Source organism: Lineus longissimus, chromosome 6 (assembly GCF_910592395.1).
Source record: "Lineus longissimus chromosome 6, tnLinLong1.2, whole genome shotgun sequence".
Classification (NCBI taxonomy): Eukaryota; Metazoa; Nemertea; class Pilidiophora; order Heteronemertea; family Lineidae; genus Lineus; species Lineus longissimus.
Window position 1 is genome coordinate 11,970,553 of NC_088313.1, and position 26,840 is coordinate 11,997,392.

Sequence of the window (26,840 nt, forward strand, 5' to 3'; positions counted from 1 at the left end):
CTCCGACACGGAATAACTACGCTTTCTTTTCGGCAGTGGCTCATCCATATTTCTACAAGTTGTAGGCACGGCAAGAAGAGGTTTCCGATAGTACCCAAACTTTATATACGCCTGAAACCTCACTGATTACTCAATAGTTTTTGCCCTTTTAAGCCTACGTGTGTCCCAACTAAAATGCTAAGGTAATTCTCCCGGATTCCAAACTCATGGACCAGACATTGTTGTTCGAAGTTCCTTTCTTTCAATCATCCATTACACTTAGCAAACAAGCCTTGATATGCCTTTTTTACGCTTTTTAAGGTACTCAAATTTTGAAATTAAACACCCCGTAAAAACCGGTGGAGTATTTTGTGGGACACCCCGTATTATTCCGCCGCGGCACTCGTCCGTACAAATGACGCAACCCTATTAGGTCACCTGTGAAACATACAGCAGCCGCTCTAAAACCTAGGCATGCCTTCCAAGTTGACAGTCTACTGCTATTGGTCGTTACCATGCGTGTATTGTGATCCTCTACTACGTACCATCATAAGGTGGGTTTGGCCTGAATATTAGGAACGGTGGTTTATCGATGAAAAGACAGTATTGTAAAAACGCATTGATGACTTAAAGCTGTCCATGATACAATTTGGCAATACACTGTCAGTGAAAAAGGCTTAAAACGTTTTTTATAAGCTCAAAACGCCTTTTGTTAGAGTTTACTGTATTTTCCGACCCGAGTGCAGCACGCTTGAGTGTGAGAGCGACAGCGATTGATGTAACTATTACAAACGTTTCGAGGCAAACGGCCAAAATGTGTGTTTTCCCGAGACGGCGGTCCAGGTTCTAAGATATAATAAATGTTGTAATAATCCCAAAATGTTTTGTCTTCTTTTCTTTTTTGGTTTCGACGATCTGCCTGTGCAAGGATTTGAAATGTCAAAGTTCCAAGGTTGACGATACAATAATCATAATGACATTTGTTATTATAACAATTTTTTATTCACTTCCACAATGGTTACAACTTTACCAATTTTACTATGTTTCCGAATAAACGACCGAATTATAGCTGACTTTTATTTATGTAGCTGATAAAACACGAACATTTATTAATGCTACGTTAATAATGCCTTCACTATTATTTTATTCCAAATTCCCATTTTATAAATGACGTCAAGCCAGAGGAAAATCGCGAGGATATTCATCAGTTTTGGGCGGACATTGAGGTTGATATAATCTAAGATGTTTCCCCCCCCCGACCTTACGCCCCTGTCCTTTTATCACTCTATCAGCGGTAGCCTTCCTTATACATGTAGTTTGTAAACGCTGATGAATGTTACCTTAGCGCAAAATACATCGGCCTAGGCCTGTTTTCTCAAAAGGAAGTATAAACACTTGACTTGACATAACCTATATGTACAATGGAAGTTCAGTAGGACTCTCGCGCATGAGATGGTATAAATGGAACGTCAAAGGAAAATATGTTTTCTGCATAAAAGAACTAGCTAGAGGCTAGATGGCATATCAAAATGCTTCAATGTATATATTGTGATACTGTGGCAAAACGTTTGTACATATTATTTCGATTCATCATCGAGCGTTTAATTTCGGAGTTGGCTACGTACGGTCCAACGAACACAAAACGAAACTGTATTGCCCAATAGAAGCGAGAACTGGAATTCCTTTGGGAACTACCTAATCTTACCTCATCAGAGCTCATTTCCTGTAGCCTTTGGTGGACTATCTTGAATATACAGACCTCTCTCTCCATCAACACCTGGATTCGACCATGGCTGGAAAGGATATGACACATCTGGTTCTGCACGTGTTGTTCTATTCAACCATAGTCAACTCTCAAGGTATATGTATATGGGTGATATTTTATATATAGGATAGGTTACAAAACAAAATGTACATTTCGTTAGCCTCATAGCATAATTGCCTAAGTCATATTATGGCCAAAATGTGAAAATTTTATGTCTATGTCACTTTTCTGTATAATTCAAGCATTGTTTACTTATTTAATGGTTTTAAAAATGTTGAGACATCTGTTATAAGTTCTTGTTAAAGTTCGAATAAAAATTTCCTAAGCGTTGTCTAAAAAAATGGTTCTTTAATTTTTCTCAAAACCTTCAAAATTAATATGAGTTAGGCAATTATGCTATGAGGCTAACGATTTGTAGTTATGTGTGACAGGACCATGGAGATTCATTGGCAACGGAAATGTCTCACGAACGAATTTATAAAATCGTAGGTCAAAACATGCCATTTTAGCCAGTAGATAGAGAATTTAGATAACATTACACCGAGGTTACCAGATTCAACATCCTGATATTCAGGGTTTTTGTCACTTTTTCGTCATTACAAAACCTCGACGAAAAGCAATTGAATCCTCTGCGGAGAAGGCTGTTCCGATTACTTTCCGATTATTCGACACACCCGTACCTGTGGTGTATAATTCAAGAGAGATTAATTTAAACAATTTCTTTAAAGCTTTCATACAAAATTATATCTATTTTACGCTGCTACACACACCGATTCAAAGTGTTTATTGTGAAATTTATTAAACCTGCCGCAGGGGGGGGGGGGGGCATAACTGGTATCACGGTAATTGCCGACTGCAGTGCGGACGCTGGATGACAACCAATAAAAATGCGTGTTTGGATAACGATGACGAAATTTCGAGTCGGATGCTGTCGACGCTCTGATTTGGCTTTCTTAGTTTTTTTCAACCCGCAACAATCTGTCTGAAGGGTAGATACAATTTTTACCAGGGGTCTGAAATATCGCGAGGCAGAGTATATTGAAAACCACTGGTTATACCAAAATGGATATTCTATACATGCATGCAGATTCACCGTCTAGCCATGCCATGACGTGGTCGTCAGTTCATATGGCACTTGGCGAATCGGCCAAATTAGCATAGCCAACGATTTGCACGCATCGTATACATACTACCGTAGTAGTAGTATATCACGGTCAATGGATGGGGTGTTAATAAACAGAGAAACAGAGAAACGAAGTAATCGAGAACTTCCCATATCGAGTAGTTAGGCTTTAATTTCTGCATTTCTGGAGGTGTATAATAATGTCCAGCACAAGTTAAGACCGTTTATTTACTGGTTGGATAGGAGAATGAAACCATTCAGTTATTAAGAGAAGTGTCAGTAAAATGGTTCCCATCTGCGTCCCTTCTCAAAGCACCGATGTACACCTGGCACGGCGAAGTTGCACCCCCACTTCATATCTCATTTCAGCCTTGTTGAGTATTCAGCATAGTCCAGTCTTAATTAGCAAAGTCTGTATTTTAGATCTACCCAGTGTAACAGTAGATCGTAGTCCGACGTGAGAAATAAAGCATTTCATCTCCGATATTCTCGACTCTGAGACAAGACCACAATTGATTTTTAAGCCTTTTAGCAGTTAAATTGTCAATGTTTGACCGCGACGCATCAAAGAATGCGTCAAGTAGTGAAACTGAAATTCGGATATGATATACGGGTTAGTCTTGCGAGTAACTGGTGCGATTTAAATTGGTGATTGACCACGGAAATTTTTTTTTTAGATTGACAAGTTTGACACAAGTGGACATTTTTACCCATATCGGCCATTTTTCACTCCAAATTTGAACCCCCCCCCCCCCCTATGGCCAGGTTGTCGAAATTCAAAATTATTTTTTTTACCAAACAATTTATTTATATCTGTAGACTTGCCACAGCAAATATTTTTTCAATACCTCTCCAAATATGTACTTGAGAGTAAAAAACATGCACTCGTCTAATTGATAGGCCTCGACCCTCCAACCTATGAATATTCATTGGTGGTCTTGTCTCAATGAAGGTACATTTCAGGGGTTAACATTTTGAGAATTTTTTCAAACTAATGTACATGACATCCCACAACTCTCCAACAAAGGAAAGTCATATCTGGACATTTTTGGAGAAATGAGAGACATTTCAAAGAGTGGTACACTGTGCCAAAAGCGACGAAAGAGGACAAAAAGTCATGATTTTGCAGCCAACAGCACCAAATTCAAAGACCAGCCCTGGCCAGAATAAGCAAGCTATGGAGCTGAAACTTTAGGATGTGATTTAGGAATATCTTTGCTGCTTTGGACACAACTTTCAGAATCAAGGCCTAAGTAGTTTCAAAGAAATTACAAAATGAATGGCAACACAACAAGACTTGTAAAAATGAAACCGAACTTAGACCGGGGGTAGGTTGACTCATATTTGGGTCAAATCAAGTTTTTTTCTCATTATTTTAGCTTGTTTTGACCTTAAATCACCAGCAATACAATATTCTAAATGAATTAGAGTGATTTGAGCACATTCAAATTTTTCACTAAATTGACCCAAAATGTAGTGTAAATGGAGACAAGACCACAATTGATTTTTTAAGCCTTTTAGCAGTTAAATTGTCAATGTTTGACCGCGACGCATCAAAGAATGCGTCAAGTAGTGAAACTGAAATTCGGATATGATATACGGGTTAGTCTTGCGAGTAACTGGTGCGATTTAAATTGGTGATTGACCACGGAAATTGTTTTCTAAATTGACAAGTTTGACACTAGTGGACATTTTTACCCATATCGGCCATTTTTCACTCCAAATTTGAACCCCCCCCCCCCCCCCCTATGGCCAGGTTGTCGAAATTCAAAATTATTTTTTTTACCAAACAATTTATTTATATCTGTAGACTTGCCACAGCAAATATTTTTTCAATACCTCTCCAAATATGTACTTGAGAGTAAAACACATGCACTCGTCTAATTGATAGGCCTCGACCCTCCAACCTATGAATATTCATTGGTGGTCTTGTCTCAATGAAGGTACATTTCAGGGGTTAACATTTTGAGAATTTTTTCAAACTAATGTACATGACATCCCACAACTCTCCAACAAAGGAAAGTCATATCTGGACATTTTTGGAGAAATGAGAGACATTTCAAAGAGTGGTACACTGTGCCAAAAGCGACGAAAGAGGACAAAAAGTCATGATTTTGCAGCCAACAGCACCAAATTCAAAGACCAGCCCTGGCCAGAATAAGCAAGCTATGGAGCTGAAACTTTAGGATGTGATTTAGGAATATCTTTGCTGCTTTGGACACAACTTTCAGAATCAAGGCCTAAGTAGTTTCAAAGAAATTACAAAATGAATGGCAACACAACAAGACTTGTAAAAATGAAACCGAACTTAGACCGGGGGTAGGTTGACTCATATTTGGGTCAAATCAAGTTTTTTTCTCATTATTTTAGCTTGTTTTGACCTTAAATCACCAGCAATACAATATTCTAAATGAATTAGAGTGATTTGAGCACATTCAAATTTTTCACTAAATTGACCCAAAATGTAGTGTAAATGGAGACAAGACCACAATTGATTTTTTAAGCCTTTTAGCAGTTAAATTGTCAATGTTTGACCGCGACGCATCAAAGAATGCGTCAAGTAGTGAAACTGAAATTCGGATATGATATACGGGTTAGTCTTGCGAGTAACTGGTGCGATTTAAATTGGTGATTGACCACGGAAATTGTTTTCTAAATTGACAAGTTTGACACTAGTGGACATTTTTACCCATATCGGCCATTTTTCACTCCAAATTTGAACCCCCCCCCCCCCCCCCCTATGGCCAGGTTGTCGAAATTCAAAATTATTTTTTTTACCAAACAATTTATTTATATCTGTAGACTTGCCACAGCAAATATTTTTTCAATACCTCTCCAAATATGTACTTGAGAGTAAAAAACATGCACTCGTCTAATTGATAGGCCTCGACCCTCCAACCTATGAATATTCATTGGTGGTCTTGTCTCAATGAAGGTACATTTCAGGGGTTAACATTTTGAGAATTTTTTCAAACTAATGTACATGACATCCCACAACTCTCCAACAAAGGAAAGTCATATCTGGACATTTTTGGAGAAATGAGAGACATTTCAAAGAGTGGTACACTGTGCCAAAAGCGACGAAAGAGGACAAAAAGTCATGATTTTGCAGCCAACAGCACCAAATTCAAAGACCAGCCCTGGCCAGAATAAGCAAGCTATGGAGCTGAAACTTTAGGATGTGATTTAGGAATATCTTTGCTGCTTTGGACACAACTTTCAGAATCAAGGCCTAAGTAGTTTCAAAGAAATTACAAAATGAATGGCAACACAACAAGACTTGTAAAAATGAAACCGAACTTAGACCGGGGGTAGGTTGACTCATATTTGGGTCAAATCAAGTTTTTTTCTCATTATTTTAGCTTGTTTTGACCTTAAATCACCAGCAATACAATATTCTAAATGAATTAGAGTGATTTGAGCACATTCAAATTTTTCACTAAATTGACCCAAAATGTAGTGTAAATGGAGACAAGACCACAATTGATTTTTTAAGCCTTTTAGCAGTTAAATTGTCAATGTTTGACCGCGACGCATCAAAGAATGCGTCAAGTAGTGAAACTGAAATTCGGATATGATATACGGGTTAGTCTTGCGAGTAACTGGTGCGATTTAAATTGGTGATTGACCACGGAATTTTTTTTTTTAATTGACAAGTTTGACACAAGTGGACATTTTTACCCATATCGGCCATTTTCACTCCAAATTTGAACCACCCCCCTATGGCCAGGTTGTCGAAATTCAAAATTATTTTTTACCAAACAATTTATTTATATCTGTAGACTTGCCACAGCAAATATTTTTTCAATACCTCTCCAAATATGTACTTGAGAGTAAAAAACATGCACTCGTCTAATTGATAGGCCTCGACCCTCCAACCTATGAATATTCATTAGTGGTCTTGTCTCCTCTGTTGCCCTGCCAATATGCAGCGCCATCTTGGAAAAGCCGTGACGTCACCGCGGTATCCTCCTTGCTACCCGCCTCACGAAACAAGCCTCGTCCCCAGGACCAAACAAGCAGGAGGGACGAGGTTACCAGGTCTAAAATTGCCCAACTAAAGTCTTGGTTGATTGGTTTTTAGTGGTTGTTTTCTTGGTTTTTAATAACCTAATACACAGTCAAAACTGTCCAAGCTAGGTCAGGATTTGCTACATGGCTATACGCCCCTTGATTGTTTTAAATTGATGCTACTTCATTTTGAACAAAACAAAATGGCTGTTGACACACAAGTACTGATTTTGTGTAGTAATGCATTGGGAGACGAGGCCTAACTAGTCGATGGGGGAAGTTCTCGATTTCTTCGTTTCTCTGTTTCTCTGTTTATTAATACCCAAATGGATGTACACATGCAGCTGATGGTGGGCTTGTGATGAAAGACGCCCGGACGCCCGATCACGCCCGACGCCCACGCCCGGCCCTTCTACGCAGGGGTCTGCAGACTACCTTTACCAAAATGAAATGGTAACAGATCAAACCCCAAATGAAATACTTTCACATTCTAAAATCGTAAGGTCGCTCAAAATATACATCATTTGTTGTCATTGGTAAAGCATGAAGTTTGGGGTTTTTTTTTTTCATGTTTCTAAAAGTTTGTGATATTTCAAAAACATTTATTATTGCATCTCAATTTTGGATTTACTTTGTTATGCGGCTTCTTCCTAACCGCTTACCCAGGGGTCATTGCGTGATCCTATGGTCGCTTGCACTGCCCCTGGTATCATGTTGAGCTAAAACATATTTTATTGGTCAACGAATAATGTTTGACAAGCAAATAAGATGTAAATAATGTTTTGACACTTCGCATGTTCATGGCATGTATTGAATCAGCGAAAAGGGCGACTTAGCAGACTACATACAACCAATTACCCTATTATGCGCTCACAAATCAATTGACGGCATTATAGAACTACATGGACGCCAGTTATATATGAGCTAATGCTGATATCAAAAAATAATTGCGTCATTTAGTGGGCCCATATGCGGGCACTCCGAGCAAAATAGAACCGAAGAACCTCATGTTACAAGTCCCAATCGCGCGAGCGCTGTTAACATATTATTTCAAAACCCATTTTGATAATTTATTTTCATATTCGAGTATAAGGCTATTATATGTAAACATCCTGAGATAATCACTACTATAATGGACATAGAGCTGATATAGTTTGTCACACATCTCCTCCGTCAGTTCAGATCGAATGACCTCGAAACTTTTCCTGAAAGTTGTGGTTGATATGGAGATGGTCCTCGCCGGGTTAAATGGGTAAACTTTGCAGCGATCTCGGAGAAAAAGCATTTTTTGTTCTTTCTATATATAGGCATACTAATTAACATAAGGGGCCTTTTCAGCAGGTCTGATTTGCATATGGGGCCATCTATTAAATCAAAAGTGTGGGATTATGTAAAAATAAGCCGGGAAAGTATTGGGGCCACTATGTTAAAAGCATTCATCCATTTCCGCAATTTTTCCCCTTTATTTTGGTCGTACTCTTTCACCTTACCTTGTTAATCGCTGTTAATTTTTCTGAGTACCGTATGGGAAATCATCACGTGATACACGTCACATAATAACAAAACCGCCTCACCCGACCCAAGCACTGGGCGCAAAGTAGCGCACAGCTCCCTATATGAATACCCATGCAAATATAAAATATCATATAAAATCCCGATTAACATTTCTTTACTGCAATAAAAAAAGGCTAACCACTGCAGATTAACAAGTAAGTGAGTGTTCCGGAACGAGTGGAGTCCGTGCGGAGGGTGTCGAAAAAAAACCTAGGCGAACTACTTCCTCCGTCTGGTGCTGCCACCCACTATGCTCGCGGCATTTGTTGTACTTAGTTCGTGACTTCACGCCATTGCCTTTTCACCATTACCGAAATAGTTCGTCAAAATAACTCGAGACCACTTTGAAGAGTGGTGGATTTTAGACAACATCACAACCCCCAGACATGTCATTTCACCCAAATTGCCCCAACCCCACAGTAAGCCAACACCCTAAAACAACCCGCGCAACGGGTATTATGCTTTCAGATGATAGTCAGCTACAAACGGGTTTTGGTCATGTTGAAACAGTGCTGACACGCAGTGCCCGGGTCATAGGTCACCGCCAGATTCTAGCGGTGAGGAGCGATATGATTGGATATGACGTATAGGAGTATCAAGGGTCTAGTGGTGCAGCCATTTTTAATGCTAATCAAGTAGACCCTGCATCAAGAGTCTGGGCCTCTTCCCGCCCCTCTTGGTGAATGTTATTTTCAATCCACGATTGCATGTCACCTAATCGTTGAGATTTCGCGGGAGATGAAATTGTAAACAATCGCACGTGCGCAGTTCGAATGTCAACAGAAATATAATACACGTGTTGTTGGGTTTTCCCGGTATTTCGAAAAGGGTTTCTTGACGGGGGACTATAGGCAGGAGCTGGGGGGGGGGGGGGGGGGGGTCAAAATGGTGGTCTCTATTTTACTTGAATTTGCAGTTAGGGGATGGGGACAGTGTTGACCGTGTGTTTACATACACATTATCTGTGAAGGAATTACATTGAGGGGGACAATTTTGAGTACACTGTACATTTTTACGATTATTTGCATGGGAGGGGGGGTCTGTGGGTACGTACAAAAAAAGTACGCACCTGACCTTTCAAGGTGTCAAATGCATGCAACCTGTCGAATTCCAGCAAGAATGTGGACCACGTTTATTAACATCAGGTGACCTGCAACCGTGGATTGAATATAACATTTGTCGAGGTATAATCTGCAGACCGGGCGTCGGGCGTGATTGGACGTCCGTCCGACGCCCGATGCCCACCGACGCCCGGTCTGCAGATTATACCTTGACACTGTTCTATTCAATCCACGATTGCAGGTCACCTGATGTTAATAAACGCACGCAGTATACACTTCGCATTTCAATACCGAATACGGATATATGTTTTCCAGCGAAATTCGTACTTTTTTAAGTACGTACCCAAAGACCCCCCCCCCCCCCCCCATTTGAACTGCCCACGTGCGATTGTTTACAATTTCATTTCCCGCAAAATCTCAACGATCAGGTGACCTGCAATCGTTGATTGAAAATCAAAAAGAGGCCGCGTTACAAAATAAATCCAAAATAGAGATGTAAAATATTTTTTCACAAACATCCAAAAGTTTAACAAATGTGTGAAAATAACACCCTGTATACTTTGAGCGACCTTAGTTATGATTTTAGGGAATGAAATTATTTATATTATTATATCTCTATTTGGGGTTTGATCTGTTACCCTTTCATTTAGGTAAAGGTAGTCTGCAGACCCCGGCGTGGTGGGGCCGGGCGTGGGCGTCGGGCGTGATCGGGCGACCGGGCGTCTTTCATCATAAGCCACATAGGACCTATCATATGGATATTATAAGCCCCCCTTCTTAGGAGGGGCTCTTAAGATACACGCGTGTGCGGGAGTATAATGACGAGAAATGACGAGAGTAACTTGCATAGGCTACAATCAATTTTGTTTGGTTTTTCAAAATGGCGCTCAATTAACTCCGTTTAGTTTACGATTTCTCCACGATCTTCCGGTGGTGGTTGCTATCCCATTGGTTGAAATTAATTTAAATCTTCATGGGAATTCGCTACATATGCCTAAGAAATTGGCCAATTATATTTTTATTAGGGAAATATCCGTCCTAAATAATGACAGAAAAGGGTGGTTTATTTCAATTTTGTGTCCACATGGTTGAGGTCACGTGACATAAACAAAACAATCGCACACACCCGTTCAAAAAAGCACTTTAAAAAAAAACAAATACGTTTTTCCTGCTTAAAACCACACTGACGACTAAGTTATATTGGTCTACTGCCCAAATCTGAAGTATCAAAATGAATCATAAACTAGAACTAGCACTATTTAGCTATAGTTGCGTGAAAAATTCGGGTGAGCGACATTCTGCACCCTGGCGGCCAATAATTAAACTACTTTCAGCCGTCTGCTCCGGTCCCGTTAGGGAGTTTTTCCAAAATGTACGCGATGATCACGTGCCCCATTAAATAACAGGACGTAACATCTATTTTAAAATGCGTTTCCAAAGTGAATGCATGAGGACAACCCATTTGTGTCGTATATCACTGGAAACGCCCGATTCCCGTGATTCTGCAGGATGCTAAATCGGGCATTTTATTTCTTTAAATAAATCATAAGCGTCGCATTTGCTGCTAGCTCTGTTCACCATCCCAAATGGCAATATTGCCAATTGGGCCGGACAATCACGAAAAACCCCAAATATTATACATTTCTTTCTGAATAATTCTTACAGCGCCCATTCCCCCATGAAAGACAGTTGCTTACGCTACACAACAATCAAAAAAAATCGAGGGTCAACCATTGAACTTTTGAGATATGTTGAATTTTGCACAAATCAGAGAAAAACGCACCAACTGGCACTGGACGGCTTTTCAAAACGGGGCCGACGCACATCCCAAGTTCAGTGTACACATACGTCGGCAACAACAGTAAATGCGTAGTTTCTTGCTAGCCGCCTATTGGGTAGCGCTCTAGGTTTCAGAAACTCCAACAAAACATGTCTTTACCAAAACAACTGCTAAATCAACACTGACATACTGTGAGGACCGAGAAATCAATGATTTAAGGAACTACGGTTAGGGCTTGGCCGCGCATGAATAAGGACAATCACAATGTATTACCTTACCAAAACAAAAATGTGTCGGAAGGAACTATGGATGGTCCCAACAGGGGGGGTTCAGGGGGGGTTCCCCTCCATTGTACTGGGTAAAAACGTAGGGGAGTTCGGGGGTGCTCCCCGACCTAAAGGGGGGCTCACTAAGTCCTTGACTTTACATATTATGTATGATATACACAATGATATACATGATTTGACTTCGGTTTTTCTTTGACTGATTTACTTTATTTGTTTTTGCTACAGTTCTTGCTCTTTCTGTTTACCTCGAGTCGGACAAGACTGTTACGAATGCCGGAGAACATGTTACGTTTATTTGCACTGCAACAGAACACCAGCCAGCTCCAGAACTGCATTACTACAGAATTCAGACTGGTAGTACGACGAAGGTGGACATGTACAACGACTATATATTGTCAAAGGCGGACAACCAGGCACGCTTTTACTGCGAAGCAAAAGTGCCCGGATACCCGGAAAAGAATACAGTTTCAGAAACGATCACCATCACAGTAAAATGTAAGCCGCATTAGACTGTTAGCAGGTCTTCTTGCCAATGAAGCCAGCAGCAGAGATGCATATGGCAAATATTTATTTATACATGTACACGTATGTCGCTTGATTCGAGTGATCGGAGCGTATGTTGTGCTGCCGGCCGCAACACGGTGCTGAAGATCTTTACCGTGGGCTTTTAAGAGAACAACCAATTGCAACTACATGTGAGAACGTTTTATCATCAAATGAGAAAAAATAATTACCGTACGATTGGTCCCTGAAGAATTGTGTGCTGTTGTCGAAGAGCTAAAATAAAGGCTGGGTTGTTTCGACAAGTTTACTGTTAGGCTGCCTAAGCAACTAACAGAAACTAAATAGCTATAACTTGTTATAAATACCAACATCATTTCAATTATCATAATCTGCTTGCAGTCAATGCCACACGGATCACTATGACAGAGAAGCCACCAAACTCAGTTGGAAACGGTGATCTTGTGAGCCTGAAATGTCGGACAGACAGCAGCTATCCAGGTGCCGAAATCGAATGGTTAAAGTTCAGACCAGGGTGGCAAGCTCCGCAGCAAATTTACACATCGATCAAATCAAAGCAAGACAGGGCTGACTTCGGTACAGTGCAGGAGAGCGAACACAACTTCCTGGCGACCAGAGATGACGGTGATGCTACCTATGTATGCAAAATCAAAGAGACTGACATCCAAAGTACTGTGTTGATTAATGTCACATGTAAGTTCTCACCACTGAAATCCTAAGAGCTGTAAGCCTACTCATGAACTCAAGCATAGAAGGAAGAGGCTGAATAACTCTCTCTGTCTGAATGAAATTCTGTTCGTGTAGTATATATAATATACACGCCACGATAAAATTATCGGCCCTAATTATTTTCCAGTTCCTCACACGGGGACAGAACTCAAAGGCGACCACACGACAGCTTCCCCGCTGAACAGTCCAACGACACTTCACTGTCGGACAGACGAGAGCAATCCAGCTGCTGTTCTCAAGTTGTTTGAGTTGACATACCGAGAAGGTAAGCTACGTGTAACACAGACAGGAATGTACGGTGGCTGGGAAAGGACATCGAGAAAAAAAAATTCTCGGCGGGACGACTTATTATATCGGGGGGACGACTTACTAAGTCGGGGGGGACGACTTACTAAGTCGGGGGGACGACTCAGTAAGTCGGGGGGACGACTTATTATCTCGGGGGCAATTTATTAAGTCGGGGGGACGACTTATTATGTCGGGGGACGACTTATTATCTCGGGGGGACGACTTATTATCTCGGGGGGACGACTTAGTAAGTCGGGGGGACGACTTATTATCTCGGGGGGACGACTTAGTAAGTCGGGGGGACCACTTATTATCTCGGGGGACGACTTATTATCTCGGGGGGACGACTTATTATCTCGGGGGGGACGACTTAGTAAGTCGGGGGGACGACTTATTATCTCGGGGGGACGACTTATTAAGTCGGGGGGACGCCTTATGAAAGCGAGGGCGAGGCCTGGCTGTGACTGTCTCATCTCTTTCACCATATCAATAACAAGCAGTGCGGCGAAGACTCATGCAGCCTGGCTGTGACTGTCTCATCACTCTCATCATGTTGTCAACACGGTGGAGCAGCCAGGACTGATTTGGCCTGGCTGTGACTTCCTCATCTCTCTCACCATGTTGACAACTTAATAATAATATTGCCCTACTGCCTTTTTCATGAATCAATTTTGAGCATTATGTTTACAACGTAGTTGACAATAATTATAGTGAGAGAGATGAGACAGTCACAGCCAGGCCGAATCAGTCCTGGCTGCTCCACCGTGTTGACAACATGATGAGAGAGATGAGGAAGTCACAGCCAGGCCGAATCGGTCCTGGCTGCTCCACCGTGTTGACAACATGGTGAGAGAGATGAGACAGTCACAGCCAGGCCTCGCCCTCGCTTTCATAAGTCATCCCCCCGAGATAATAAGTCGTCCCCCCGACTTACTAAGTCGTCCCCTCGAGATAATAAGTCGTCCCCCCGAGATAATAAGTCGTCCCCCCCGACTTACTAAGTCGTCCCCCCCGAGATAATAAGTCGTCCCCCCGAGATAATAAGTCGTCCCCCTGACTTACTAAGTCGTCCCCCCGACTTACTAAGTCGTCCCCCAACTTACTAAGTCGTCCCCCCCGAGATAATAAGTCGTCCCGCCGAGAATTTTTTTTTTCTCGATGTCCTTTCCCAGCCACCGTAGGAATGAAAGAATAGAACGCGAAATGATATTTTCTACCTCCTGACTTAAAGCCTCCACTACGCCTGGTAGAACGGGCGGCCTGCGGTGTATCCCACCAAAGTGATGGGTGTCTATAAACCGAAGATCGAAGACCGCAGACCGAAGACCGAAGATGGAAGATCTATAAAACGAAGATCCCACCAACTATAAAGCGAAGACCCTACTATAAAACGAAGACCCCACTAACTATAAAGCGAAGACCCTACTATAAAACGAAGACCCCACCTACTATAAAGCGAAGACCCTACTATAAGACGAAGATCCCACCAACTATAAAGCGAAGACCCTACTATAAAACGAAGACTCCACCTACTATAAAGCAAAGACCCTACTATAAAACGAAGACCCCACCAACTATAAAGCGAAGACCCTACTATAAAACGAAGATCCCACCAACTATAAAGCGAAGACCCTACTGTATAAAACGCTTTTTGCAGTCATAAAAACGTGTTACGTGCGAAACGGGTTCATTGGCCGATCTGGCCGTCTCTTTCTGCACACAGGGTGTACGCTTCAGTCTGAGGTGCTCGCAAACAGGTCATACAGTATAGAACCTATTTTTAGCGCGCGGTGAGTGTGATACGGGGCGTAGCTTAATGGTTACGGTATGATCTCAATGATCCTATTTATGCAAGCGGAGTGGGTTCGATCCGCGGATAGGTTGCTTTTTGTCTTTAAATTTATAAATTCGTTTTTATTTTTATTTTTTTATATATATTTATAAATACTCTGTGTTTTTACCACAAAATTACGGTGATTCCCCACGGTGGGTTTGTCGGCCTTTTAGGTATTTTTCCGATCAACTGCTGTGACATTGTTTGTTAACTCTCTTCTGATTGGTTGCTGCACTGTATCATTGCTGGTATCAGTGGGGTTGGCGTAGCGTAGGGTAGGTTTGGGGACAGGCTCAAGACAGCGCTTCCGTAATCCTGAAGTCCAGTCAATCCAGGACAAATAGGACTGTGACCCAAAATGAATTGCTTTATAGTTGGCAGGGTCATATCGCCCTTTGCCCGTTGGGTAAACATCAAGGAAGGACCTATTGAGAGTCGACTGGGGGGGGGGGGGGGGCTGCTCCCCCAACGCACTGGATAAGCATCAAGGAAGGACTTGTTGAGAGTCCACGAGGGGGCTCCCCCAACGCACTGGATAGCACATGTTCGAAGGACCGGGGATTTGGGGGCTCCCCCCCCCCATTGTACGTTGTGTGATTTCTCTAAGACTGTGACCTTGCATATTAATAGGGTCTTCGCTTTATAGTAGGTGGGATCTTCGTTTTATAGTAGGGTCTTCGCTTTATAGTAGGTGGGGTCTTCGTTTTATAGTAGGGTCTTTGCTTTATAGTTGGTGGGGTCTTCGTTTTATAGTAGGGTCTTCGCTTTATAGTTGGTGGGATCTTCGTTTTATAGATCTTCCATCTTCAGTCTTCGGTCTTCGGTCTTCGATCTTCGGTTTATAGACACCCCCAAAGTGATGACTTATCCACGACTATTCATTATGGCCAACCACTTGCTGAGCTGCTGGGTCAAGGTGGTTGCCGAAACCATCCTCTATACTGAGGTAAGCACCAAGCATCAGCTTTGGAATGGTAACAACTCGGCAACTGCTTCGTACTCTTGGTACATGGTGATCCATGGTCTATTTACTTTAGTCACTTTCTATCACAGGTGCAGCCCCCTCTTGGAACGAAGTCAAGGACAACATTACCTCACAAGACGTGCCGGGCCATTATGGCGGAACGATGACAGTATCTTCGTTAAGTTTAAAAGCTACTAAAGCATTGAACAGCCGGAAGTATAAATGCATGTCTGTCTATTCATCGGGGAACGAATCCATGGTACTAAATTCCTCAATCGCCACCATAAAAGTCAAATGTAAGTTTAGGGATAGACCAGAATGATGAATAAATAGATAAAACAAAGTCACTAAATACAGACTTACTCCGCCGCCAGCAACCATGATCTCGATATTCATCCTTACAAGGAAGAAAATAGACATGTAGTAAGAAATTTAAAAAATACGGAAATGATACATGTGCGTATTTTAGTATTGAACGTACATACGTATATGTGCTCCAAATTTGAGTATTTCGTTGAAACACCACGCTTCTCGTTACAAGACACATTAGCCTAGTCAGTGTATTTCAAATAAAGAATCAGGTCACGGCAAATATCCTTTGATCCCACAGCTCTCGCGGGCAATTAACTCGAAGCCATGATGAAGCCCTTTTTAATTCAGCTACAAACTAAGCTGAGGTGCAAAACAATGATAGAACGACCAAAATTCAACGAAAACAATTTACTCTGCACATTGGGTACACATATGATTTATCGGGTTACAAATATATACAACATAAATTATATTGATGAGAACGATCTAAGAATTAAGAAAGATGTGTTGATTAGCTGCTTATTGCCAAACAACAATAATCAAACCACAATAAGCTGCATGCACTCTCATCTGTTAGCAATTAGTTATAAAAAATCCATAATCAGGTTGTAATCAATGGCAACATATACTGTAAATTGTTTCTTATGAGGCGACACAAAAATTGATGTAACAGTCCTACCAGAAAGTAAATGTCCACCGTTTTTTAAAAATATCACAGAAATAAAATAAGATATTTGAATGCGGTTTTCAGCAGAGTATGGTATATTTAGTTGATCATATATGTATTGTATTTGGATGCACCTTACTCCATCCTTTCATTTCTGCTCAGGATTTTTATGTTATTTTTTTTCTCTTCAATAACCTTTGATAAAGACCCCCAATCCTTCATGTATGAGCTGAGTTGGCCATAAAGAACCTGACTGACTGCATTACTGACTATGAGTGGTGCTTTCAAAGGTCACTAGCTGTCTGAAAAAAACAATCACCTGTAGCGAGCTTTAAAACTAATCTTCAAAATGAAAGAATTTAGCAGGAATTTTCTAGTAATGAAAGCAAAAAAACAACTTTTGTTACGTCATAGTTCACTCATACATTGTGAAAAAGAACAAAAAATAGATGATAAATTAAAAAGTTACTTTTTGAACATTTTAAAAATTGCCTGTTACATAATGAAGAGACAGGATAAGCTGGGCCCAAATGCAACAGATACATGACCAACTAGATATACCATTCTCTGCTGAAAACCGCATTCAATTATCTTATTCTATCTCTGTGATATTTTTAAAACCTGTGGACATTTACTTTCTTGTAGGACTGTACATGTACACATCGTAAATGTTTTTAAGGTTTAAGCCAAATTGCATGTTCAACAATATTGGAACGGTATAACCTCACACCAATTTGCGCTTATATGTGTGCCAAAACAAACTCATCGATGTGAAAATGAACCGTTTTCTAATCTAAATAAACTAGAAACTGGGCTTCAAAATCACAAAACTATCAAATATCCCATCAAATAACAGTTACATTAAATTAGAAACATTTTGATAGACATAAAATGCGATTTCTAAACATGTGAACATCTAACCACAACAAACGAGACGTTTTGCATTTTTTCATGTTTTTTTCTAGTTTTTTACCGCGAACGCGAAATTAAACCTGCTATAAAACCAGTTGAAATCGGTCAAAATTAATAAGATATGAATATTCCATTAGATGACAACAAATGGAACCATGTGCTATCCTTAGATGGTCCATTCAGCACCGACAACATACTAAACTGCTAACCACAAAAATATGTGATGATGTGGAGTAGAAAAACCTTCTTCGAAAATTATTCTCAAACCAGTGCCATCACTTCTCCTCAAAACTGTCGAACAGCAAAATGCGAAACATATCGCTTTTCATATAAATGTTATATTTGACATTGTATCTAAACTAGCATTGTACCCGTGGCGCAGGCAGGTTCAAATGGGCTATACCTTGAATAGATTGAATTGCAATGAAAATCTAATGCAAAATCAAAGGAGCGATATCGAAGAGACAAATTAAACCAACCATTTGTCCACAGACTCGGACCTATAGCTGTGGCGTGCTGTATGCGTGCACATAAAAGTAAGTCAATTGGTCCGATAGAGATGATGAGGCAATGTGAATATGCCTCGTTCCTTAGTCAGCAATATGCCCCTTTTTATACGGAGAAGAAGGAGAACCCAGATAGGCATTCACATGTCGGCCTCCAAATGGCTCGGACCAATTGCACTATCACTACTATAACTTTAAAATGCGTGCTCCTCCTACATGTAGCATGATCTCGGGCAAGGCACTTAGTCGACAGCAAGCTAGTAGTTCAGCACCGTGAGCAGCTCCTTGATAAGGCCATGCCAAGTTCAGATTGCCTCTTCAGATACATCAAGTTTTGAAAGCTGTGGGGAGCACATAAACATACCATTGTAACCTTAATTTGAAAATCCCTTTATAATCAAGGGCTAGCTCTGGCTAATACAGTACCCATAAACAATAGACCATCAATTTGACCCCAGCTCCTTACTGCGGGAAAACCCAAGTCCAGCAACCAAAAGTACCAAAAAATACGTTTTTGTTTACATTTGAACTGCACACATGCGTTTGTTTACAATTTCTTTCCCCGCGAAATCTCGAAGATCAGGTGACCTGCAATCGTGGTTTGAAAATAACATTAACCTGGGTTCAGCAGGTCAACAGGTACAGGCTGTTCCAATCATCCCCCTACAGCCAGCTGTTCAACAGGTAGTGTTAGTCACCCCACAGGGAGTGCAGGTGATTGATTAAGCCCCTGCATAACTAAACAGCAATGGCTTGGCTTCTGTGAGTGGTAAGGAGAATTGACAGTGTCCGATTAAAAATCCCTCATTACTGCTCCGCTGAAGTAAATTTCCGAAAATAAACATAACGTTGCATCAGGATAACATAATCATCTGCAAACGTGCAAAATTTCGAGACGAAACACGACCCCCAAATGGCACTTTATCGAGCCGCCTTATAGTATTATGATATAGATAGTTTTATAGAGATCAGTGACTTTGAAGCAGGCGTTTACTTTCAAACGGGGTGTTTGTATCGGCCATGTTCAGCTGATCGAAGAATTATTCAAAGTCCTGTTGTTTCGGAATGGGCTTGACCCGAGAGAGCCCTGTCCCAACGCGTGTCTTTCGAAATGGTCGGTGGCTTTGATGTTGAAACCATATGTTCCCTATAGCTAGTTGCCTGACTCTTTATTTGAAAGACTCTGGCCTAGTTCAGTCTGACTGGTCGGCACATTGGTCCGACCTGCGATTGGGATGGCACACCCGCCCAAGTTTTACGACAACATTGTAACAGCGGTTATGCCATCTCGATACGTCGGGCACCAAAAGCTTGAAGGACTTGGATCCAACAATACTACGAGACAATACCATCGCGGACAACGTGCCAATAGCAAGGCCGATGACTCTCTCGAATGGCTGATTGCGACTGCGCGATGTCACTTGACTACCAAATCTGCAACATAACTGTTGATTATTATCATTACCAATCAAAAACTAAGTTCGCTGATCCAGGACATTACTGTGAAGTTGACTCCTAGTTCCCAGTACCCAGTTCCTTATTCGTGCCCATTTCGAAATTTGTTATTTAGCCTGCGATTACTTCCAGTATGGGCGCCAATAAGAAACTGGGAGTTAGGCTAAGTATTTCCAAGTTTCCAATTCAATTTTCTTTCAAATATTAACCCTCCAAAGTCCGTTAACTCCTCCGATTGATGTTAATCCGTTGTTACTCTAGCTCCCGATTTAATTTCTGCCTCCCGATTTAACTTGATATCCGCTTGACCCTTTGTAACTCCATTTCCCGGTTCAAAATGCTAGCTCCGTATTCGTTTCACGGTTCGTTTAACCCTTTGTAAGTCCATTTCCCGATCCAAATGCTCGCTCCCGATTAAACTACCGATCAGTTAAACCCATTCTTAGTCCATTTTCCCAATGAAAGTGCGAGTTCCAAATTCGTTGTCCAATTCGCCTTACCCTTTCTAACTCTATTTCCCGATTCAAATGCTAGCTCCCGATTCAACTCCCGTTTCGTTTAACCCTTTCTTATTGCATTTCTCGGTTTAAAATGCTGGCTTCTCATTCATTTTCCTTATCGCTTAACCCGTTTTAACTCCATTTCCCGATTTAAATCCTATCTCCCAATTCAACTCCTAGTTCATTTAACCATTTCTTATTGCATTTCCCGGCTCAAAATGCTAGCTCCTAATTCGTTGTCCAATTCGTTTAACCCTTTCTAATTCCGTTTCCCGATTCAAATGCTGGCTCCCGATTCAGCTCCCGATTCAGTTATGGGACCTTGGAGGGTTAATATTTGGAAGAAAAATGACCTTGGAACTGGGAAATATTTAGGCTCACTCCCAGTTCCTTATTCTCCCGATACTGGAAGTATTCGCAGGCAAATAACAAATTTCAAAATGGCCACGAATAAGGAACTGGGAACTGGGAACTGGAGCCAACTTCACAGACCCCTTTTTATAACTACACATTTTGTCACGGCTACTATAAAATCTTATTTTTGCTCCTATTTCAGGGGCGGCAACAGAAGTCTTGATGACAGACAAGCCCCTGCACCCAATTAATGTCGGTGAGGCAGTCAACATAACATGTGAAACGAGCAGTAGCCAATCTGGCCCACCCGGTGAATTTGACTGGTTCAAAAACGGCCAGCCAGTCCCTCCACGTTTCACTATATCAGAATCCAGTTCAGAACGAGATGGTGTGGATTACTATGTCAGTAGTCTTCAGTTCGCAGTTGACAAAATTGACAACCAGGCCAGCTTTGAGTGCAGGATTAACGTTGAGAAAGCCTTTCGGAAGGAGGTCACTGTACAAGTATTTTGTAAGTGTAGACACTGGTTTCTTCCAGCAAACGATGATGCACCCTGGCAACCTCCTACTTTGACACTGATTTAATCACTCTTCAGCCTGAATTGACTTCACCTGAAATAGTTCCCTTACGCGGTAACACAAATAATAGGTAGTGGTTCGGCTTCAGTCTCTATATTTTCAATGGTCGACAGGTCGACAGGTTAAAGATAACTTTTTTCCGGCACTTTATTGTAGTTCCAAACATGTTGGGCCGAATTTACGAAGGGTGTTTAAGAGTTAGACGCGTGTAAATTCTACATAATCAGTTTCAGGGCCTAATACGGTTTTCATGAACAAACCCTGCAAGGCCCTGACTCTGTCTATTCAGACATTAAACGCTGTTTTAAGCTAAACACCCTTTGTAAATTCGGCCCGTTATGTTTTCAGAGCATTTATTGAACACCTCCGCACTGGTCGACACCTCGACAGTTCGACGGCTCGTTCCATTTTCAAATTCATGTAGGCCCTACGGCAACTTCATCGTGAGCCGTAGTTATCCAGAGTGTGGGGAATGCTTACTAGAAAACACACTATTATCATTTCATAAAAGTATCTTATGATACTTTTAAAATAAATAAGTCAACATTTTGATTTTTATTCAATTATTATGATGGTTCATTATCATCATTTCCTTTACTTCGTATCAACACTGTAAATGACATTGATGTCACTGCACGAGCGTCCACACTGGGTTCCTCAACCCTTGAGATGTATTCAAAAATGCCCTGCATTGTTCATGATGAATACAACATTGATATGACGTTACCTGTCATATATCAGTCAGACTATCCACCGACCTGTCGACCTGTCAACCTGACAACCTCTCATGCAGTTAGTCACACTATCCAACTACCTATCGATCTGTCGACCTGACAACCTGTCATTCAGTCTCACTATCTCGCACCTGTCGACCTGTCAACTATCAACTCCTTCAGAACACGCGCATACGTTATATTATTACCACTAGTAGGAGGCTTTTTCCGACTTATTAACGATTTTTCTAACTTTTTCTGATTTCTCCGACATTTCTCCGACATTGTCCGACTTTTCTCCGACTTTGTCCAAAAGATCGGATTTCCAGCAAACCAGTGAAAATTAATAGGGCTTCCCAAAATAGTCTTTAAAGGCCATATATCTAGGTTTTTTGCCATTTTCTGCTGTAAGACGATTTCAAAAGTGTACCTAACACTTTATACAATACAGAAAACCAAATGCAATTAGCTCCATCCATTTTGAAGATATAGCCAATTATGTGTTTGACAACTTGGTTACCAAATCAGGCTAGCAACTGGCTTGTTAGAGCCAGGCGGCGGGTTCAGCAAAAGTTGTGATGTAGATCAGGTTATCTGTACATGTCATGCAATCATAAAAGCAGGAGGGCCTTAATTAATTATGCACACCTGGAAGTAATGTGTTTCATTCACTATGGTGTATTGTGTGGCTCCGAATTGTGTCAAGGCTATCACAAAGAACAATCGAATGACGGATGGGACCCATTTTCATGAATTTCCAAAGCCAGTTGAACGAGAGAGGAGGAAGCTGTGGATTCGGAAGTGCAAACGTTTGGAGTGTTGGAAGCCTGGGCCTTCGGCCAAACTTTGCAGTGATCACTTTATCGATACGGATTATCACATGAAGCCGGATATCTGCATCCAACTGAATATTAAATGCCACTTGTTAAAAACAGCTGTTCCAACCATGTCAATTGCATTTAATGCCCGAGGCTGCTGAGGTCGGTTGTTATACATAATGTGTAGGCCCTATTGGGGCCTGTGATACCGCATAGTGTCTTCTTGTGTTCCAGCCATAGCAAGGTGACAGCGACACAGGTCAGTGTCAGTGACAGCCACCGTCAATGACAGATTATTGTCATCTGACATCTAGGCCTATCTAACGTTGCACGGCATTATATCGTCACGTCAAGATGATTGTGCATAATACCGTCACTTTTCAATAGTAGTCAGCGTCATGACATAACTGGCGATACAACACAGACGAGGCGAAACAATATTGTGCAACATTAGTCTGTTCAAAAATCATACATGTTATGCATCTGCAACCGTCTATAAATGTCTTCTTTGCTATATCGGCAGGTCTGCCATGCAAATTGATTAACCACAAATTCTAATCACTTTCGTCCGAATGATCACTCTCATTATGATCTAGTGATATTAATGGCTCGAACATGTACGGCTCAACGTTTAAATATCCTTCTGTATCGACCAAAACATCCTCAAATTCACTGCTCTCACTCTCTGAACTGTATGCGGAAGCCATCTTGCTTTGTTCTGACTGGCCTGATCTACGTCATCAAAAAATCCCTAGCGGCCACATGTGGAACTAATCTAAAGTTGTGTGTGGTGGGAAATTCAAATAGTTTAAAATTGAAAATTGAAATAACTAAATAATGACTTTATTATTAGAATTTTTTTAATGTCTGAGATCTTGTTTTTTTAACCCTCAACATATTTCATGAGTATCTGGCATGTTTTCAAACCTTGATATATGGCCTTTAAATGTTGTCAATACTTTTTTATTGAACAACCCAGTGAAAATATGCAGTACACAAGCCAGAGAAAACCCTGTGTAAGTAATGTATGAATAAGACAAGTTAAACTTGGAGGGAAATTTTAACTGTGGTAAAAAACGCTTCAGCTCCAAAACATGTAAAATGGCCACGACAACAAAGCCTTGTGAATTCAAGTAATTTTTGATGTGCTGAACTGTATAATTTATAGTATTTACATGCATGATACAGACCAATACCTACATGTATGTTGAATACCATTGGTAAGACAGTTGTTTTTATATCAAACGTCTTGAATTGTACACCATACTTAAAGCTAGACGCAAAATATGTATCCGACAGTCTGTTGCATAGAGTTGAACAAGTGCAGCAGAAAGGGTACATTTAACAGATCCTTATTAAAAACGTGTTACGTCGCAATGCAGAAAGTACAAAAGGGGACTTTACACGGTGCTAGATCGAGACAACCCTCCTGTATAACAGCATTTAACAACATTCGTACATGGGTAATTAACTCTCTTTTGCACTGGACATATTTGTTAACTCTTTTACCACCGAACCTGAGTATTAACCCTTTGACACCGTACCAACAGAGCAAATGCCGATGTCGACCAACGTAGCAGATCTGCTACACCGAAATTGGCCCATCCCCTGTCATTCGTGTGATCACTTTTTATTGATTTGTTGCAACCTACAGTTACTTCAGTTATTAACAAACATTACGTTACAGCAAATAAACAAATATTTTCCCCGTAAAGTGTGCCATCTGGTCAACAGCACCAAAATGTACTGCCATTTGATGGTTATAAACGGAACTGATCTAAGTAGCAGATTATCCACAGTGGTAAAAGGAGCAAAAAAATCGTAATCTTGGTCAATCACTCATACCATTTTGACCATGTAGCAGATCTGCGACAGTGGTTAATATAGAGTTAATGGTTATGCATTAATTGTATGCCTCTTTAAGTTCGAATTTCTTGGTCCATTCTAGAAAATCTCAAAACTATAATGGTCACAAAAAATTAACGGTTTGCAGTTGAAATGTGGTTTTATGCGATTTTCTAAAAATGCCAAAATAGTAGTGTGGAACTATTCAAAAAGGTATTTGTGCTAAAGTGTTATCAGTGAGTAAATAACTTATAAAGGTTCCAATGACCAATTGCTTTTATATACATAAAACTCAGTGTTTTCTTTGTTTCTTACCATATAGAATTAGACCTATTTTGTAAAAGTCTCCCCTGCTTGAACATGGAGTGGGCCAACCCAGATCCACCAATGTGTGACATGCGAACGGTCCAAGGAGTTGAGCTAATTACTATTCACACCTAGGGTCACTTTGGGCGTTTGCATCATACCTCATCAACCCTATTAAACTTAGGCATTTGATTTTTAATGGACTATTTTGGGAAGCCCTAGTATTTTTCACAGGTTTTCTGGAAATCCGACCATTTTGACAAAGTCGGAAGAAATCTCCTACTTGTGTACTCAGCGTGTTGCCAGTGCTGTGAGGGTGTCTATAAACCGAAGATCGAAGACCGAAGATCGAAGATAGAAGACCCACCCAAAACTATAAAACGAAGATCCCCCAACTATAAAAGGAAGACCCTAATGTCAACTATAAAACGAAGATCCCCCCATCTATAAAAGGAAGACCCTAATGTCAACTATAAAACGAAGATCCCCCAACTATAAAAGGAAGACCCTGATGTCAACTATAAAACGAAGATCCCCCCAACTATAAAAGGAAGACCCTGATGTCAACTATAAAACGAAGATCCCCCCAACTATAAAAGGAAGACCCTAATGTCAACTATAAAACGAAGATCCCCCCATCTATAAAAGGAAGACCCTGATGGTTTTCATTCTCATGTTCAGTTACTGCACAGTTTGTTTTCATTTTCGGTCCATGCTACATTAATGATTTGAGAAAGTAAGTGTACCGGGTACTACACCAGTCGTGTCTAGCCTTAGCAGCTTAGTGGCACAGTTTACATAAGGCGGGGAGCCCCGTACCTGTTACCATGCAGCCGTGCTCCAATATGACCTAGTTTCTCACTGTACTCATCATAGCCAGCCCTCAGCTTCGTCCAGAAGCTGTTTCTATGTGCATGTGTGTGTATCGTCATAGGCTCCCAGCAGGTTAGTTGATCACACGGCCAATATGGAATTGGTCCTACATACAGAAAAACAATCCAAACGTCGACCCATAGCTACCCCCCCCCCCCCAACAGTTTCAATGTTTCCCTGCTCTGGGTGACTTGGTAATTTAGAATCTCGTCCCCAGGGGTTAGGCTCCACCATCATGGGTCGAGACTGGCAGGTCGGTCGCCAACTCCTAAATGCAGTGTTAGGAAAATCCGGAATTTACCTGAATGATCTGATCTCCTATGTCACTACGCCGCACTCAGGCTAGCTTGCTTGTTGAAATACAGATGCTCAGTCACGTGTTATGACGTGCAAGTCTGCAGTAACTGAACCTGAGGGTCTAAAACCACCAGGGTCTTCCTTTTATAGATGGGGGGATCTTCGTTTTATAGTTGACATTAGGGTCTTCCTTTTATAGATGGGGGGATCTTCGTTTTATAGTTGACATTAGGGTCTTCCTTTTATAGTTGGGGGGATCTTCGTTTTATAGTTGACATCAGGGTCTTCCTTTTATAGTTGGGGGGATCTTCGTTTTATAGTTGACATTAGGGTCTTCCTTTTATAGATGGGGGGATCTTCGTTTTATAGTTGACATTAGGGTCTTCCTTTTATAGATGGGGGGATCTTCGTTTTATAGTTGACATTAGGGTCTTCCTTTTATAGTTGGGGGGATCTTCGTTTTATAGTTGACATCAGGGTCTTCCTTTTATAGTTGGGGGGATCTTCGTTTTATAGTTGACATTAGGGTCTTCCTTTTATAGATGGGGGGATCTTCGTTTTATAGTTGACATTAGGGTCTTCCTTTTATAGATGGGGGGATCTTCGTTTTATAGTTGACATTAGGGTCTTCCTTTTATAGTTGGGGGGATCTTCGTTTTATAGTTTTGGGGGGGTCTTCCATCTTCGATCTTCGGTCTTCGGTCTTTGGTCTTCGGTTTATAGACACCCAGTGCTGTGAGCATGCGCACTTGTAACTGGGGTAGTAAAAGTAGTCCTTGGAAGGCGAAGGGAATAGTCAACTTCTA

General features: G+C 41.1%; 1 protein-coding gene across 2 annotated transcripts in view; it reads left to right on the forward strand.

The window, feature by feature from the left end:
• The first annotated feature begins 1,492 nt into the window (after nt 1-1,492).
• LOC135489671 (nephrin-like) overlaps nt 1,493-26,840 on the forward strand; it is a 34,910-nt gene continuing 9,562 nt past the window's right edge. For both annotated transcript variants that reach the window (XM_064775130.1, XM_064775131.1), the window contains exons 1-6: nt 1,493-1,838; nt 11,786-12,055; nt 12,464-12,775; nt 12,939-13,076; nt 15,987-16,193; nt 20,806-21,114. In XM_064775130.1, the coding sequence (XP_064631200.1) occupies nt 1,769-1,838; nt 11,786-12,055; nt 12,464-12,775; nt 12,939-13,076; nt 15,987-16,193; nt 20,806-21,114 (1,306 nt within the window). In that variant the 5' untranslated portion in view covers nt 1,493-1,768. The remainder of the gene's footprint in view (nt 1,839-11,785; nt 12,056-12,463; nt 12,776-12,938; nt 13,077-15,986; nt 16,194-20,805; nt 21,115-26,840) is intronic.